The sequence below is a fragment of the Elgaria multicarinata genome, chromosome 4 (assembly GCF_023053635.1).
Source record: "Elgaria multicarinata webbii isolate HBS135686 ecotype San Diego chromosome 4, rElgMul1.1.pri, whole genome shotgun sequence".
In the NCBI taxonomy this organism is placed as follows: domain Eukaryota; kingdom Metazoa; phylum Chordata; class Lepidosauria; order Squamata; family Anguidae; genus Elgaria; species Elgaria multicarinata.
The window spans coordinates 138,167,866-138,186,014 of NC_086174.1; the positions used below are offsets into that span (position 1 = coordinate 138,167,866).

General features: G+C 41.8%; 1 protein-coding gene across 1 annotated transcript; it reads right to left on the reverse strand.

Moving 5' to 3' along the window:
• Positions 1-3,962: 3,962 nt before the first annotated feature.
• NHLRC3 (NHL repeat containing 3) lies at positions 3,963-18,072 on the reverse strand. The gene is made up of 7 exons (XM_063125243.1): positions 17,969-18,072; positions 15,176-15,328; positions 12,905-13,058; positions 10,265-10,465; positions 7,800-7,891; positions 6,860-6,972; positions 3,963-4,864 (listed from the first exon to the last, which is right to left on the reverse strand). The coding sequence occupies exons 1-7, from the start codon at positions 18,053-18,055 to the stop codon at positions 4,636-4,638; spliced, it is 1,029 nt and encodes a 342-aa protein (XP_062981313.1). The 5' UTR covers positions 18,056-18,072; the 3' UTR covers positions 3,963-4,635.
• Between the last annotated feature and the right edge of the window lie 77 nt (positions 18,073-18,149).

An 18,149-nucleotide genomic window follows, 5' to 3' on the forward strand; every position in this document is an offset into this window, starting at 1 on the left:
TTAATGCCCGTGGCTTTATCCTTTCCCTAAAAGGAATGCATTGCCCATCTTTATCTATCTATCTTCAAAGTAGGTGTCTACAGGCTGCCAAGAGGCTGCCAAGATGGAGTCAGGCAAATGGAAAGGAAAGAGCACAACAGGCCTGCAGCCTTTGAATGAGTTTATTATTTGCTTATTTATTGTATGTTCATCCCACTTTTCAGTCTCCCAAAGCAGCTCACGTCAATAAAAAAGAGAGGGGCCCTGCCATCAGGCTTCTGAACTAAAAAAAACACACACACAAGGGAATGGGAGTAGAGGGGAAAGGAAGAGAAAGATGGGTTTTTCAAAGCCAGAACTAGGTGGTGAGCTATTATCAGGCATTCAAAGGCATTTCCTTTCCTTACTGGCGCTCTTGCTAGAATGAGGCTCTTGCTCTTTAAGCCAATGGCTGGGGCCAAAGCTTTCTTTCCCCATACTTCTGTAGGTCCAGTGCTTCTGTCAGGGAGAGGGGAAACAAGTTCCCTGAAGCTGCTCCTTCTCTGGCCGATAGATGAGCTCAGTTGGTCATTCTCTTGCATAATGTTATTTCTGGGAAGCAGCGGTTACAGCTTCCCAATGGCCCTCGGTCCCCTAGCTGATGGCAGAAGGTCCCCCACCAGATACCATGGACAAGAGTTGCACATGCCTTCTGACAAAAGCAGCACAGTTTTTAAAGAGGGCTATGTGAAGAGGTGATCGAAGCAGCCAAGAAACCCCTTCGCTGCTGCCATGGCATCTATGCCTGTAGTGTGCCTTTAAACACGGAGATGAATCCATACCAGAACAAAACACCCATCTCCCAGATGAAGATCTGTGGGGTGAGTGTGCCCTCTACATAGAAACAGCAGTATGGACTCCACACAAATATGTATGCATGTGGCCTTGGTTTGCATGGTCCTTGTACACCTCAGAAAAGGGAGGAAAATTGCATGAATCAGGCTTAAGAGTACAGCATTGTACATGCGTAGTGCCTGCATCAAATTGTATCGCATACATATATACAAAGCAGATATAAATCTCCAGCCAGGTGACTGTGTGAACAGGCCTTTCAGTTAAACAGCTATAAAACACTATATACATAGTATACATATATTGATAATAAATTTAAGCCTTATTTCATCTGGTTGTTTCAATGCATGTTTTTTTGCATGTTGAGAATAAGAGCACCCATGTTTATAGCCCTAGACTGTTCCAGCAGGAAAAATCATTAGATTTCTTGTGCAAGTTAGGGCTTCATGATGGGAACTGGAAGCATTCGGCTTTGGAGAGAGGGTAAGCAACATATTGCCCTCCACACATTTTGGACCACAACTCCCATAAGCCCCAACCAGCATGGTAAATGGTCAAGGACTATGGGAGCTGTACTCCAAAACACCTGAAGGCCACCAGGTTCCCTATCCTATTTTATCCTATTTGCATAAAGCAATGTTAAAAGATGGGCAGCATGAAGAGTGTGTGTGTTTGAGAGAGAATGCATATACAATCCACCACCCAGCACTGAATGTAGCCCTCAGGACCAAAAAGGATGTCTCCTATCTTTGCCATGGATAACAAGGGCACACCACATAGCTTTTACTAAAGGCTCATATGAAGCATGAACCAGTAGTCTCAAGACTACTACTGCTGCTTTAATACCACCCTGCCGCTATCAACAGGAGACACTGCAAGGACCCATCAACTCATCTGCTTGGACAGACTTCATCACCCCTGTGAGGCTACAAAACCTCTCCTCCATTTCCAATCAATTTCAAACAAAGGTCCATTGCATGAGTGGACATCTGCTTGTGCAATGCTTGATGTAACCCAATATCTCTACACTATTTTTATCTGAATGTAGGTCAAGGTAAGATTGAGTTCATAACAAAGTCCTGTGGAAACAGAGGTCTGCTTTGTGCTGAAACAGTAGTACACAGCACATGGGCTATGTAGTCAATACCACTGTTTGGGGACATTAAAGACCAGATTCACATTCCTAAAGAGTTCATTTCATGACACTCTCTCTGTGCGTGTGTGTGTGTGTGTGTGTAACTCAAGCTTCCTGACCCACTGCAGACACAAGCACAATCAACTCCCTAGAGCAAATATAACAAGCAGCAACTGGAAATGGTGTGAAAGCATATTTTAAGATCTGCATAACTGTAAGAGAAGAGATAATCCAAGACTCTGTGTCCTCTAACACAAAACAGAAAGTGCAACATTTGTCGCCTGTTTGGCTGTGAGAAAAGAGACGAGTGAATATACGTGAGCAACCTCTGCTGGGATTTAGAGCGGGAGGAAGGTTTCCAGATAGAATGAAATGCCTCCGTCCTGCTTCCTTGCCTGTGCACATCTACTGGCGTACCCCATCACTGGAATATTCCAAGATCTCCTTTCCATCACAGTGACTCTTTCATATCTATCTTCAACTTTCCACGCACCCACTGGCTTTCTCCTTAGAAACTGCTATCTCAGTGAGTTAGAGCCAGAGTAAGTTAGTCATGCTTTAGATCAATGGGACTTACGATAGTCAGGACAACCATGTCCCCAACCTAATATCTCTATCAAACGAGCAATGAGAATCCAGCATCTGATTGCTTATTTCAGAGAAGCATAGCTTTTCAAAGAGATCCAGTAGGTTACAAGGTTGAGTCCTCTACCTGAAACAACATCACCCACCTGCTGCTTTTGTTCCTTTCTTTTCTCATCTTTGTTAGGGCCATTACGAACATTATATGACAGAAAACCTGGATTTGCTACCAAAGGTGTACATGAGGAATTGCAGTCAGCCTTGTGCTTCTCTGTGCGCATTTGATAGATGTGTTTGTTGCACTCATGTGACATTTTAAGATGTAGCTTTTCAAAGTATTAGGGGTGGAATCCCTTGTCATGTGACTTGGACTTCCGCTTGCAAGACCAGACTTTCTCCCTCCTGCAACGCTCTGCGAATCTCATCTGGAAGGGTCTGTGGCGTTACTCCACAATTTAGTATCTTGTATATGTCTGGACTTAGTATGTCTGGTAACTATGGAATGTTAGAACTGAGTGGTTGTGGTTTATGATGTAATAGATGGGGGGAAAGGAGTATATAAGGAGAGTGTTGGGAGTTTGTGAGTTTGAGGAGTGAGAGTTGTTTATCGAGGTGTTTGGATTCTAGGGACTTAGGATTGGTGTGAAGACAGTGAGGTGGTTGATGTGTGGAGAGTTTAGATTAGGCAGGGTTAAAAGTATTATACTTTTATTTAAAGCTTTTAAATAACAATGAACTTATTATTTTGTTAGCTACCAAATACCACGTGTCAGCTTGGTATTATTTACAAGCCTTACAGTTATTATTACAGTTATTATTTACCTGCCTTACAGTTATTAAACACTTAATAACTGTGTATTCCCACAGTATATTCAGAGAGATTCAATATTAAACCTGTTTCCCTCATAGCTAGGGGAAAGGTTTTATTGAACCCTCCCCTCAGGTTTTCAAGTGGTGGTGCTTGGCCCAAGAAGGGTTTATGCGACGGCCCTAGTTGCAGGGTCTCTCAGCTCTGAAGGGTAGATTCTAAGCATGCACAGCAGAGAATGGGGTGCACCTTCTTGCTGGCTTTGCAGATGTTTTCACTGGATTTCACCCATGGGTTTCATCTGAACCTAGTATATGAAGCAACTCTCAAGACTATTAGCTTTTCAAATAGGGCTTTTCTCTTCAGATTTGTGCAGCACCAATTTCTATCTGATGCTGCAGAAATACTATAAAATATCACGGAAAGCAGGAGAAAAAAACATTTAAGATGGTGCAAGACTTGAGCACCACCACAATAAAACATACAAAAGTCAACATGTAAACAACATCCCTATCACAAATTTGTCGTAGTTGCAGTATATGAGGTTGGTTTTGGTGGCACATGAACCTGAATTTCTTGGCCATTCTCTAAAGCAGCCTTCCTCAACCTGGGGTGCTCCAGATATATTTAAAGATGACACTGTTATTCATATGCATTTCACAGCAGTATATAAAAGTACAAAACACAGACATAATAGAAAATATCAGATCATTAACAGAAAAATGGAGATTCAGAAGGACAGCAGGGGGAGGGGCTGCATGTACCTCGAAAGGGAGTTTCAGAGAATTGAGGCTGCCACTGAGAAGGCCTTGCTCTTTGTGGAAATAAGCTAGTCCCCCTGGAGTGGGGCCATGCCTGAAGATCTTAAGTGATCATACCAGAGTTGTTCCCAGAGATAATCAGGTCTCAGGAGGTTTTGCAGCTCAGTTGTTCCTGCTGCCTTTACATACAGACCAGACTGGTCTGTTTTCTCCCATTCACAGGAGTGAATCAGTAAGGCAACTCAGCTAGACATAAAACAGCTACAAATAAACAGAAAATTCTGATTGTGTGAAGTAGCAACATAAAATGACTCTTCCAGTTATATTAAAAAATATTCCTTGGGAGGAAGGGAGTCTTCTGGATGGAAAACCACGTCACAATAAGCAATGCCAATATAATTAAATACAGTTAAAATACAGGTTTTTTTAAGTGACAACAATTAAGTCCCTGAGATAGGCACAGAAAATGAAACAAATGTGCATTTCAAGTTCACAATCAATAAGGAGATTCCACAATTTGTACAGTCTGAAAGATGATGTTAGTCTAAAGGCACAAACTTCTGTACTTGCTGGGCGCCCAGTTCTGCCACATAAATTGCTCCAGTTTTCATGCTGACATCCAGAAGATGGGGCTTGACTTCATCTGCAAGTTGAATTGTGTCCACCACAGTACAATCGCCAATTGATCCTATTGGTGGGGCAGCTAAGATCAACACCCTGTTAATATATATTTGGGCTACGATCATATACCTCTCATCAGGAGTTAATCTACCAGGGGAAGAAAAGGAAAAAAGAAAAAAAAAGAGAGGCTATTTAAAGAAAAGGTATGTAGAATTCTTTTTGGATCCAAAGGTTGTACTATACGGACAGAATGCACTTCTGATCATATTGGAGTGTCACCTTCCATCCATTTGCAAATTCCCATGCCATGGGAAAAGCTACTCTGGAAGGACTCCTGAGAAACCCCCGTTGATCCTAATGATGGGATCTAGAGCTAGTTTTCAGTAGGGATCTAGAGCCAGTTTTCCTTCTCCCCATGGGAATGGCAGTGCCTTCTACTCGTGCTGCAGGTTCTTTGGACCCAAACCTTCATCTTGACATTCCCAACTGTCTTTTTTGGGGTGTTGTTGTTTTGTTTGTTTTAAACAACACAAAATGTTTGACCCGGCCAACTGGATTAACATTTGTGGCCAAATCACTAAATGAGTACAACCCTCCATCCTAAATCAGAATGCATTCATTAGTGTCCTGATAAATGAAAGGGAAAGACCACCCCTATGTGACAGCTTCATTCATACATATCCAGGGCAATGTGGAATTATACCATAGGGAAGGGGCTCCCATGCCACTGCAGGTGGAACTATATTTATCTATTTATTTATTTATTTATTTATTTATTACATTTTTATACCACCCAATAGACGAAGCTCTCTGGGCAGTTCACAAAAATTAAAACCATTCAAAGTATAAAACAGCCATAACTCAAATGTGGTCCTTTTAACTTCAGCCCCAATAAGTGCCCTTCCTTTCACAGGAGTCCATCTGTTTGTAGAAGAGCCATTAATTCAGCACAGGCACCAAGTCCCTATCTTCCCCGTAGACCCACCAGGCCAGATCCCACGCTGTAGTGGAGCCCCATATTTCTAGGGGTTGTGGGGGGATAACAAAAATTACCTCCCACCCTTCCATTTTGAGGTAATGGGACTGCACTTTCCATGAGCAGCATTCCACTCACAGGATCCTTGGGTCCAACCCAAACACCGTTCAAAAATCAGGCATCAATTAAAAAGTCGAAATTAATAGTTCAGGGAACTGAACCAAGCTTTTCACATACAAATAACTGTTTTGAAAACAAGAGTATGACAGGAAAAGCAACACATTCACAGCTCATATTGATAAAGTTTATTAGTTTTAAATACAGATGTAGGCAAAAGATTTTGGTGGATGCATGAGATGAGTCACCTCTTTGGAGTTCAATATGGAACTGCTTCTGACAAAGAGGGTAGAAAAGCCAATTGGGCAACTTGTGTCCCCCTCCAGATGTTTTGGCCTTGAACTCCCATCAGGGCTGTCGTCAAGAGTAGGCACAGCCAGGCACTGCCTGAGTGGCCCATGGTCCCAGCAGGGGCCCACTGACAAGAGCTCCCTGAAGCTGCACCCTGGTCTTCCCCATTGCAATCTTCTTCACCTGCCTCTGGTTCTGGCCCAGACAAAGGTGGTGGTGATGAGAAGGAGCAGCAGGAGATGCCCCTGCCTCCTTGCTTGCTGCCTCTCAAGCAAGCATTAGGGGATGAGGAGCAACAGCAACTGGTGACAATGGCAGTAAGAAAGCAGGCTCACTGAGGGAGGGAGCCCATGGAGGGTGTCTTGCCCAAGGGACCTCCAAAACTAGGAGCCAGCATTAATTCCCATCCTCCCTCACTATTGGCTTTGCTGACGGGAGTCACAGGCCAGAACATCTGGAGGACCACAAGCTGATTACCCCTGCTTTACGTAGTGCCACATGTCAATAGGTTATGGCACACATACAGCTCTCTAGCATGTGCACTTCATTGTTAGGGGGCTTTGCATCTCTAGCAAACACGCTGGATCGAACACTGCTGTACCCACAATGCCACCAAAAAAGTAAACAAGTTGTACCCTTGGAGTTAGAGCTTTCCCATCCACCACCTTAGAGTTCAATCCATGTGGGTCCTGGTCAATTGAAAAATCTCCCTTTCCACCCACCACACACATTTGCATGTAAGCATACAGGACATGTACCTGACAGAAGAAGGCCCATCATCCATGAAGCAGCTACCCCAAGAGCCCAACCATTCTCCTGTGATTCTGTCAAAAGCCTGGATTCTCGCATTGGCTCTATCAGCAACCCATACCTATTGCACACAAAGAAACTGTTCTAAGACCATTCATAAAAACCAGCTCTGCATATATACCAGAATACTTAATATCAAATGAGGAGCAAAATGTTCTCAACCTGAACAGGTTGGTATGACATATTTAGCTCATCACCATACTCCATTCCTGGCAAGAATCAATTCTGCCTTTTTATCAATCAAGAACACACAGCATTTTCATTTACTGAGGCATTCTCAATTTGCTCAGTGAGATAATAATGATGATTTATTACATTTCTGTACCACCCATGGCCGGTTTACAAAATATTAAAACATTAAAAATGATATTAAAAAATTAAAAACATAAAAACACACAACAGGCAACATACATCCAAGAACAACTTGGAGCAATGGGCCATTAGGATATTAGGACTGTTTTTACTTGTTTTATCTCCTTGGTTGTTTTCCTGCTGATTGTATGGTATTGCTGTATTTTTATCTTGCTGTGAACCACCCTTGGATTTAGAAAGTGACGGGTGGCATATAAATATAGATGACATCCATCCATACCTCTTCCCTGCTCAGTCTTGCATTTCCATCTGCATTTATGACACTTGTACCTTGTTAAACTCAATAGGTTCAAAAACGTGGTGATCAAAAACGTCCCTCCACTCCCGGCCCCCCAGCACCCAACATTAAAAAAAAAAAAAAGCTGGCTGAGAATGAGGGGAATTGCAGCCGAACACATCTAGAGGGTGCCAGGCTGGGGAAGGATGGAATACAACTTTAATTTCAAAGACATATTTCAGGATCAGGGTATTAAGAGATTATATGAAATGACAACAAAACTATTGCTGCTACTTTACCCTTCCGACAGAATCCACTGTTACACTGTGTGGAATCTTGAACTGTGTAGGACCAGAACCATTTTCCCCATACAGCCATAAAGTCTTTAAATCTGTGAGTAGAAAGTAGTAGGTCAAACATTTTACACTGCTATGTGTTTGTAATAAAACATCAGAATTAAAACTAGGTAACTCTATTGACATAATATTTATAGCAATTCCAAAAGTGGTGTAAGTTTAACATCAGCATTGTTCTTCTCGAGATCTGTAGGACATCTATCATGTCTAGCCTGCAATTCAAACGAGGTTGATATGGTGTACATCATATTCATTTTATTGTAGGTTAGCTACTAGATCATAACATAATGCTCCTGGACAAAACTGTGAAGATGGCCTAACATTAGGAAAAAATAATAATGCATTTCTGTGCTATTAAAAAAACACACCAAGTAATATTTCACCTACAAGCATTGACCCACATAACATAATCTAGCTTTCTGTTGAGTACTCTTCCTTGCAGTATAGTGGCATAACTGTCACACTAGAAGTTTAGTCAGAATTCTGACCTTTATTGAAAGATACATTTTAATGCTTCAGACTAATCTTCTTCAAGTTGTGGAAGTTTATGGTGCCATAAAGAAGACATTAATTGAATTCTATAAAGTATAGTATAAACAGCTAACCTGTTGATAATTCTGCATCAATATAGTCATATTTAGAAGATTATGCCTGAGGACAAAAGAAGGGGTGGCAGACGGTAGAAGGACAAAACCTCAAACAAAGGTAGCATTTGATATGGAACAACTAAATCAAATGCTACAATCATGCAACTGCACAGCATGAGAGTTGAAGCATGTGTATTAAACCACTAGGGTGCTACATACCAAAAACATCAGGAAAAACAGGGTAAACAAATCAACACAGTATGTTATGCTATAAACTGCACTGATAATAATTCAGGAGTTATAGATACAGGTTGCAACAAGGTGGATCACACATTGAACATTGGAAATTAAAGTAGGAGTCTATGAATGAACTGTTAAAACTGTATGTATCATAAGAAAGTTGAAAATGGAAAGTAGCAAGTTACAAACAATGGTGAATTACAGGAATCCGGTTTTACTCTTGTTTTGCCCTAAGACAGCTTCTTCAGAAAAACACTACTTCATATATACGATTTTGTAGACTGGAAAACTTAACATACTGTATTTCTTCAATTCTAAGATGGCATCGATTGTAAGACACACACTAATTTCAGTACCACCAACAGAAAAAAAAAGCTTTGATTCTAAGAAATAATAAACACACCCGCGATTCTAAGATGCACCCCATTTTTAGAGATGTTTATATGGGGGGAAAAGCGTGTCTTAGAATCAAAGAAATACAGTAATATGATATAAATCCCCAATTGAGGTCACACAGTTCCAATATATACATCAAACATTTGAAAATAGGGGCAATGTAAATAACAACTTCAACAATTTCCACAAACTCACTACCACTACGTGAGCATATGCCATGGGAATGAAGACAAGACAAATCTTTCAAGACATTTTTCTGTCCCCAAACATTGCTATTTCCCATTTTCAACTTTGTTATGATACATGCATTTTTCTAACTGTTACTTCATAGTCTCCTATTTATTTTCCAATGTTCAATGTGTGGTTCACCTTGTTGCAACAAGTATCTCTTACCCCTGAATTGTTATCATTGCAGTTTATAGCATAATATACCATTTTGGTTTGTTTGCCCCTTTTTTCTGTTTTGCTATGTAGCACACTAATTGTTTAATACACACGCTTCAATTCTCATGCCGTGCAGTTGCATGCTTTATGGAATTTGATTTAGATGGTCTAAGGACACATCTACAAGCCTGTGAGAATGCTTGGATTTATGTACACATAAACAGGGCCTTTTTGTGTTTAAATCCAACTAGCCCGACTTAATGGAGTTATAGATTTGGTAATTTTATTCATTTATTTATTTATTTATTACATTTTTATACCGCCTAATAGCCGAAGCTCTCTGGGCGGTTCACAAAAATTAAAACCACAGTAAAACACCCAACAGTTTAAAACACAATTAATTAGCACCCAAAAATATCTAATAGGCCAAGCAATAAACTGCAATAGAATTAGAAACAAGAATGCCAATTGACTCATGATCAATGAGAACCTGAACAATATGAATAGTGCAATTCCCCCACCTCTTTTTAAATATCTTGTCCTCTATAAAGACCTGAATTGTGAAATTCTGCAGTGGTTTGAAATGCTGCACATAACAGAAGTCTTCTTATATGCATGTTTGAAGGGTAAAACAAAATGGACGAGAGAAAAGACCTGAAGAAATGCTAGACAAATAAGTGAGATGTAATAGAAGCCACATGACTCGTGCCAATGGGCTGTATATCACAGAGAAAGCCACTAGAGAATTAAAAATCAAAGCCAGTTTGAAAGTGTTGTCTATAGGCCTTTTATGTTGCTTACCTGGCGTCAATTTGAGTAGGCGGTTGTTCATCCCTCCATCACCGTCCACAATGTAGATGTCTCCTGTTTGTTCAACATAAATGTCTGCTGGCTGGTCAAACTGCAGGGGGTTTGTACTGGAACCTGCTTTACCTGGAGTACCTATGATCTGAAGAAGTTGGCCTGCAGGACTGTATTGTTTAACTGTGTGTCCATACTTGCCTATATTAAAGAAGAGGCAGAGACTTCTCGATAAGACCACATTTTCTCTGTGAAGGCTGCTATTTAAATAAGAGTGAGATTGTGTAGAACTGGGCAGAAACTGGAGGGGGCATTTACAAGATTTACAGCTCCTAAATGCTTTCCATGGCACTCAATTTTTGCTCCTGTTCCTCATCCGACTGCCCCCTGCCCTCTCAACAAGCATCTCTCTTCCTTCTAAAATCACCTAAATTTGTACAAACTACAAGATTTGCACAGGTACAGAACTGTAGCCTTTGGGATGGACTGATGGTGACTGTGAAGAAATGTCATGTATATAACTGTTGTTGTTCTGTAAATGCTCTGCAAGACTACAATGTATCTGTGTAGGTCTGGGGCTTAGTGTTGTTGTGCTGAAGGCCTGTTTTAGTAGTAGCTGCTTGGTGATATTCCAAATGAGGAGTGAGAGTATTTGAGTATTTATAGATGGGGCCTAGATCAGGTGAATTCAATTTTGATTGTCCGGGGATTCTAGCTAGATGGAAAAGAGCAGTTGGGAAATGATAGTTAAGGAGTGGACATTTAGGGACTAAGAGAATCTATCAGTAGTTAGTCAGGGAGAAGGTCTGCCCGTTGGTGGGTTGTGTTATAGAAGGACTAGGAGAAAGCTGAGGAGAAAGTGAATAGCCAAGGTCTGAATTTTAAGCTTCCTTCTCTGTGAGATAACCATACATGGCTGGTGAAGTTCAGGTCTATGGAGCAGGTGGCTGTGTTATGCCAGGAGGCTATGATCTTGCCAGAAGAAAGTTACAGGAGCAGGTAGTAAAATCCCAGATAAATTGTCCAAGCAGTTATAAATACAACAGGAGCAGCTTCGGGAGTCAGAGGAAGACTATACCCAGAACTGGACCTGGTTGTGAGTACATTTGGCTAGGGTGGAGGTTTAGGGGATTTGGGCTGACATAAAAGAAGTCATTAAGAGTAGTAGCAACAGTGTCTCTTCAGTCCTTAACTGACAGTAAGCAATCTTTTGAAAATCCCAAAGTAAATATCCCTTTAACAAACAACTTAATAGTTCATCCTGACTTTTGTGATGGTGCCTATCTCTTGTGTATCTCTTATACTAGGAAGTTTTAAAGTATTGTAAGATAATTGGTGACAGCTGAAAAGGATCAGCTTGTGGAACTCTGGGTTATAGTGGCAAAATGTTCCTTAGGCCCTGAAATATAAGTATTTGCTAAGAATAAGATAACCTAGTGAAGAAGTAGTTAACCCAGTGGGATAACCCAGTGAAGAAGCAGTTTTCCTATAGGTGGTGGCAATCCTGAAGAAAAAGCCCCCCATAGTGGCCAACAGAAACCAGGTCAGTTTCCATTCAAGAGCACCATGCAAGCTGCATGATCCGGAGTACTGAATTCTGATTAATGAGGCATTTAACAACATTTCAACAAGAATTAATTTCCAAGTCTAAAAGGACCAGGTGGTAGCTTTGTTAGTTGTAATGGTCTGCAGAGCAAGTCGGAAAACCTCTAAGCCTAAAATCATTTTTTTAAAAATATGAATGCAGCAGGTGCTTTGTCTGTCTAAACATTCATAGGATTGCACCTTGAAACAATCAAATGGATATCACCACAGGAACCTTCAAGAGGAATGGTTGCTATCACTCAGAGAATAAGGATGCTATCTCATTGAGTCCTGGGAAAGGAAGGAGAATTGGTTAGGACTCTGTGGCCCAGTTCACACATAATGAGAACCTACCATGGGGGAATTTCTCCGCAGGCCTCTCGTTGTGGCAATGGTGGCCATTCTGAATATTCAGGCGCATTTGGGGGGTGATGTAGATTCTCATTACATGTAAACCTGGTGATGGTGGGTTGTTGGTGTGGTTGACAAACCACCCACAACCCTAAAACAGCCCGTGGGTTTTGAGCGGCTTGTCAAACACCCCAGCAATCCATTCTTACCAAGTTCACACATAATGAGAAGCCATGGTGGTTTGGACTGCCAACCTGGCTCCCATGGGTGTCACCATGGTGGGCTGTGGTGATCCTGCAAACCAGGTCTATGAATATCCCTGCTGTGAGAACTTAGATTGCCAAACCAATTCATTGCCAAACCAAGTTGGCAACAAGAGACAAGTTGCCAAACCAATTTGTTGGGTTTTTGAAGACTCACATTACTCAACTGATTGTTGATGGTGCTTTTTCTATGTTGAGATCTTAATAGCAATACAGACTTTTCGGTTGGTTGATTAAAAATCTTGAATTGTTGAAATATTGGTATCTTCAAATGGATGTTAGCGATGCATTTTTATGTTGTATATTGTGTATATTGAACACAATTTCCCTAGTGGAAAGGCAGCATCTAAATCGGGGGTAGGCAGTTTGCAACCCTCCAGATGTTTTGGCCTACAACTCCCATCATCCCTCACCATTAGCTATGTTGGCTAGGGCTACATACCAGTTCCAACATCTGTGATCCACACTGAACTCATGTTGGGTGTATTCAATGCAAAGATACCATGGGGCATTTCAATGGTAGTAATGTTCCATGCTTGTAAGAAATAGCCATCCTCAGAATACACTATGACCTTGGGCACTTTATCATCACCTCTCTGAAGGGACACAAACATAACAGAAGAAAACCAGTGAGGGAAATCCTCAGCATTTTTCACTACAGATCCTTATAGCATCCACAATAGATGTTCATAACAACTCCTATGAGCTTGACCAAGTACTATTATTTCCAATCCATAGAGAAGAAGGAGAGAGGCAAAGTGTCTAGCTACCATGGAGAGAAACCTCTGATTACTGCGTTATGCAGATATGTAATAAGCAAAAAGGCTAGTAAAACCAAGGAGACACTTGAAAGCCAATCTTGGCAGTAAACCAGAATAAAAATAAATAGTATCTGAGTTATCAAGCTATCAATATAATAGATATCAGTCCTAGTTTTTGTTATGCTTAAGAACAGAACTGCCTTGCTAGAATCATGTTGACAGAGATTAACAGACACCTCTCAAAAACCCACAAGAAAGCTAGTTTATGATTCTGGCTTACTTGGGAGCAATAAACCAAGATCCCAGATTCAGGCTATATAAAGACCCCATTTCTGATTAATTTTACCCAACTGTGTGAAGGGATGAGAATTATGTTCATTAACAGTAATCTTATCATTATCTAACATTGGCTCAGTTCAGACAACACATTAGTCAATGCAGTGTGAAAATTCCACTCAACGGTTGAGTTTTTAGAGGGAACTCCCCACACATCATGTTCTACTCCACCATTGTGTGACTGTGGGCTACCATGGAGTTGAGTAAAATACATCATGATGTTTGATTAACAGTTCCTCCCCTCTCTCTCTTCCCCCGATCCTCCGGATGATATCCCATGAACCATTGCTGCGAAAAAAAACAATCCTGGCGGCTCTCCCTCCTTTTGCCGCTCTTGCTAGAGAACTCTGTAGTCAGTGGGAAACATCAACTCAACATAATGGAAAACTCCGCGGAGCCTGCCACGCAACACAATGGCTGCGCAGGAACTCTCCTCTCCACAGCGTGGATATTCTGCATGGAGTGTTTTCCCAAAAAAACCCTCCACCATTGTGTGGAGTTTTCCTGCCAGACAACACATTTCTTAACAGTGGTATAAAAACTCCACTGTGGAGTTCTAAAATCACGGTTAAGAAACGTGTTGTCTGAACTGAGCCATTGTCTATCTAACATTATCTATTATCTATCTAATCTTGGGCTCGTCTACATAGGGGATTTACCCCGGAGTAGCTTTGGAGTGGCGGCAGATGATCTACATGATGCAGCCGCCACTCCGAAGGGATCCAGGGGCAAAGCCCCAAAGCTCTGCGCTAAAAAAGACAGGTACTTAACCCGACTTTTAAAGGTTGGAGCCAGGCTCCACGCCTCTGCAGAGCCTTTTTAAGGGGGGAGGATTAAAAGGGGTGTTGGAAGGGGGTGGACAGGGAGCTCCAGGCTCCACACAGTAAATAAATACATTTTAAAGATATGGGGTGGGTGGGAGGAGAGGAACAGGACAGCCGGCCCTCCTCCCTCTGAACTTGCTCTGGTTGCCCAGTTCCTCCCCCTTTTTAATTTTTAATCTGTAGATGCGAACCTTCGCATCTACAGATTAATTTTTTAAAAATGGCGGGGGGAAGGAACGGGGCAGCCAGACAAGCTCAGAGGGAGGAGAGCCAACTGCCCTGTTCCTCCCCTCTCCTTGGTTCTGCCAGTGGCAACTCCAAATTGCCGCTCCTTCCCATGCAGATGCTGGGAAGGAGTGCCAATTCAGGAGCCCAGGGCCTCAGGATACATACCTGAGGCCATCAAGACGGGGGCCTTGTCTATCTAACTGGAACAATGGCTGCGTCCTTTCTGGGTAGCTCTTGGCACTCTACAAAAATTTTCATTGTTTTCAAGAATCCCCATGCTACATTTCCCTTTAAATAGTAGGTTATTCATCAGTCAAGAACATGCACCCACACTGGAAGGAAGCCATGCAAATGTCTGCTTCCCACAAAGAAGCTCTTTTCAACACAGGAACACATATCTCTCTCTCTCCTTACACATGCTCGATTTAGAAGTGTGAGCTTCCACTGGTATTCTGTGCAAGTTTTGCCAGATTAGTAGCTGTAAAAAATGGAATCTGCTGACAACCAGAGTTACAGATTTGATCCCTCTACTAGTCAGGACAGAAGAATGTTGTCTTTTCTTACCTGTCCCACATAAACTAATCCATTGATTTCATCAACAGCCACACAAAATGTTTGACCAGTTATTCCTTCTGGAAATTTAGGCCAATTTACATCAAGCTTGTAGAGTGGCTTCTCTATCCTCCAGACAGCATAAAAAGTCAATTGGTTCATCACCTTAAAAATAAATTGTGAAAGTAATACTGCTAAATGGGCCATTGCTAGAGAGAAGCATTTATTATGTAACTGTTACATTTTTATGTCATCCTTCCTCTAAGGCAGTCTTCCCCAACCTGGAGCCTTCTATGATACAACTCCCACCATCCCCAGCCAGCATGGGCAATGACACCACCACTGAGAAGGCCCTGTCTCTGGCCACTTCCCACCTCACCTATAGATATGTTCCTTGACAAAGGGTGGTGGTAAAGACCATTCTCAACTGGTGACCTCTAGCCCCACTATAGTACTTGTTTTTAATCTTTTGTTAATAATTTGTAATATGCAGTTTATGTGTTTGTATTGTGTATATATATATATATATATATATATATATATATATATATATGTTTTTATTATGAAAAGGAGATATGGTGTAGTGTTCTTTTAAGATAAAGTATGTCTCAGCACAGCTGAACTGTATTTAAGTAATCAAGGTTTGGGGATTAATCACTTCCTTGCATTCAGAGCATGCTGCTGTTTGTCTGAAATAAACATTGTTTGTTTGCCATGCAGGAGCCTCGATTGCTTTGGACTCTGCTCCACAAATGCCTCGTAACAACCCGACATTACACTAGCTGTAGTTTTTTGCATCAACTGAAGCCTCCCAACAGTTTTCAAAAGCAACCCCAATGCAATGTGTTACTTTAAGCAAAATGGGTTGAAGAGCAAGAAGGAAAGTGGAGGAATAAATAGACAGCTCTTACAATGAGGGAGGTGCAGCACCCCAAAGATCCGTATTGAGATTGGTGCTTTTTAACATCTTCATAAATTATCTAGAGACGAGCAGTGTGGAGGTCAACAAAAAGGATTATGAAGAGCTCCAAAAAGATACCTTAAAAATGGATGACTACACAAGGAAAGGACAAATGCAGTTCGATTTAAGTAAGTGTAAAACGACACACACTGGGGAAAAAACTCCTGTCCACATATAATCTGATAGGGACTGAATTGACAGTAACTAATCAGGAAAACAATCTTGGGGTTACGGTGGACAGATCGATGTAAGCGTCAACCCAGCTTTGGGGGGGGGGGCGGGCGGGCGGGGAATGCAAATTCCATCCTAGGGATCATTTGGAAAGGGACCAAAAATAAAACTACCAACATCATGATGCATTAACACAAATCTACAGTATGACTATACTTGGCATACTGCATACATCTCCAAATACTGTATCTCAAAAAAATGTACTGTAGAGCTGGAAATCAGAATGATCAAAGAGAAGGAGCAACTCGCCATGAAGAAAAGATACAATGTTTGGGGCTTTCTAGTTTAGTAAGGTGGCAACATGGCTAAAATTATGCACAGTGTGGAGGAAGCGGACAGGGTGAAGTTTTTCTCAGAGTGGGAAAGGGAAAAATTGTCCCTTTTCCCTCCCTCTATAGTACAGTGTGGGGCACTTTTCTCAACACAACTCTTCCCCAGCCTTGATTCCTGCCCCCTGCCATTCCAAGGTACTTCAGAGAGTTGGAAGGTACATTGGAGGTCATCTAGTCCAACTCTCTGCTCAATGCAAGATCAGTCCGGGGCTTGGGTAGGAGAATTTCATCTCTTTCCCTGCCTTCTATCTTTCTTTCTTTTTGTCTTTTGTACTGACATTCCAGAATTCCACATCTCAATGACAGATTCACTCATACAAACTGCCTGGCCATAGTCAGGTGACTAGGGTGACCATATGAAAAAGAGGACAGGGCTCCTGTATCTTTAACAGTTGTATTGAAAAGGGAATTTCAGCAGCTGTCATTTGTATATATGGGGAACCTGGTGAAATTCCCTCTTCATTACAGCAGTTAAAGCTGCAGGAGCTATACTAGAGTGACCAGATTTATTTATTTATTTATTTATTTATTACATTTCTATACTGCCCAATAGCCGAAGCTCTCTGGGCGGTTCACAAAAATTAAAACCATAGTAAGACAACCAACAGGTTAAAAGCACAAATACACAATACAATATAAAAAGCACAACCAAAATAAAAACCACGCAGCAAAATTGATATAAAATTAAAATACAGAGTTAAAACAGTAAAACTTAAATTTAAGTTAAAATGAAGTGTTAAAATACTGAGAGAATAAAAAGGTCTTCAGCTGGCGATGAAAGGAGTACAGTGTAGGTGCCAGGCGGACCTCTCTGGGGAGCTCATTCCACAACCGGGGTGCCACAGCGGAGAAAGCCCTCCTCCAGATTTAAAAGAGGGCAGGGCACCTGCAGCTTTAACTGCTGTAATGAAGAGGGAATTTCACCAGGTTCCCTCCCCATATATACAAATGACACTTGCTGAAATTTCCTTTTTCAATACAACTGTTAAAGATACAGGAGCCCTGTCCTCCTTTTCATATTGTCACCCTACAGGTGACCATTAGCCAGTCCGTGTCTCTAAGCCTCGCCTACCTCACAGGGCTGTTGTGACTATAATAGGTGTGTGTGTGTGTGTGTGCGCGTGCCGCCTTCAGCTCTTTGCAGGAAGAACGGACCCAAAGTGGAACAAGGTAGCATTGTTGCAAAAGCGTACGCGAAGCCCTTTGAACATTCGAAAGCGCCACTTCAAGCAAGCAAGCAAGCAAACAAACGCCAATTGTTGCTCCGGCTGCCGACCCTACCCTGTAAAGAGCTAGCAGCAGCAAAAGCGAACCAGCCCCTCCGAGGCCCGCAAGCCACCGCAGTCGGAGACGTCGACCGATCCCCATCGAGAAGCACCGCAGCGACCCGCTCTTGGGATGGGCACGACACACCTCTCGGCGTGCGCATGCTCATCCCGCAGGAACGCAAGGTTAGAGCAAG

Bases quoted from the DNA above. Each gene is read 5' to 3' on its own strand.
- NHLRC3 (XM_063125243.1), bottom strand. From the start codon at position 18,055: ATGGGGATCGGTCGACGTCTCCGACTGCGGTGGCTTGCGGGCCTCGGA. The intron at 13,059-15,175 runs GTAAGAAAAGAC...GTGTCCCTTCAG, and splicing joins GATTAGTTTATGTGGGACAG to AGAGGTGATGATAAAGTGCC. The intron at 10,466-12,904 runs GTATGTAGCCCT...TCTTTAATATAG, and splicing joins GATCACAGATGTTGGAACTG to GCAAGTATGGACACACAGTT.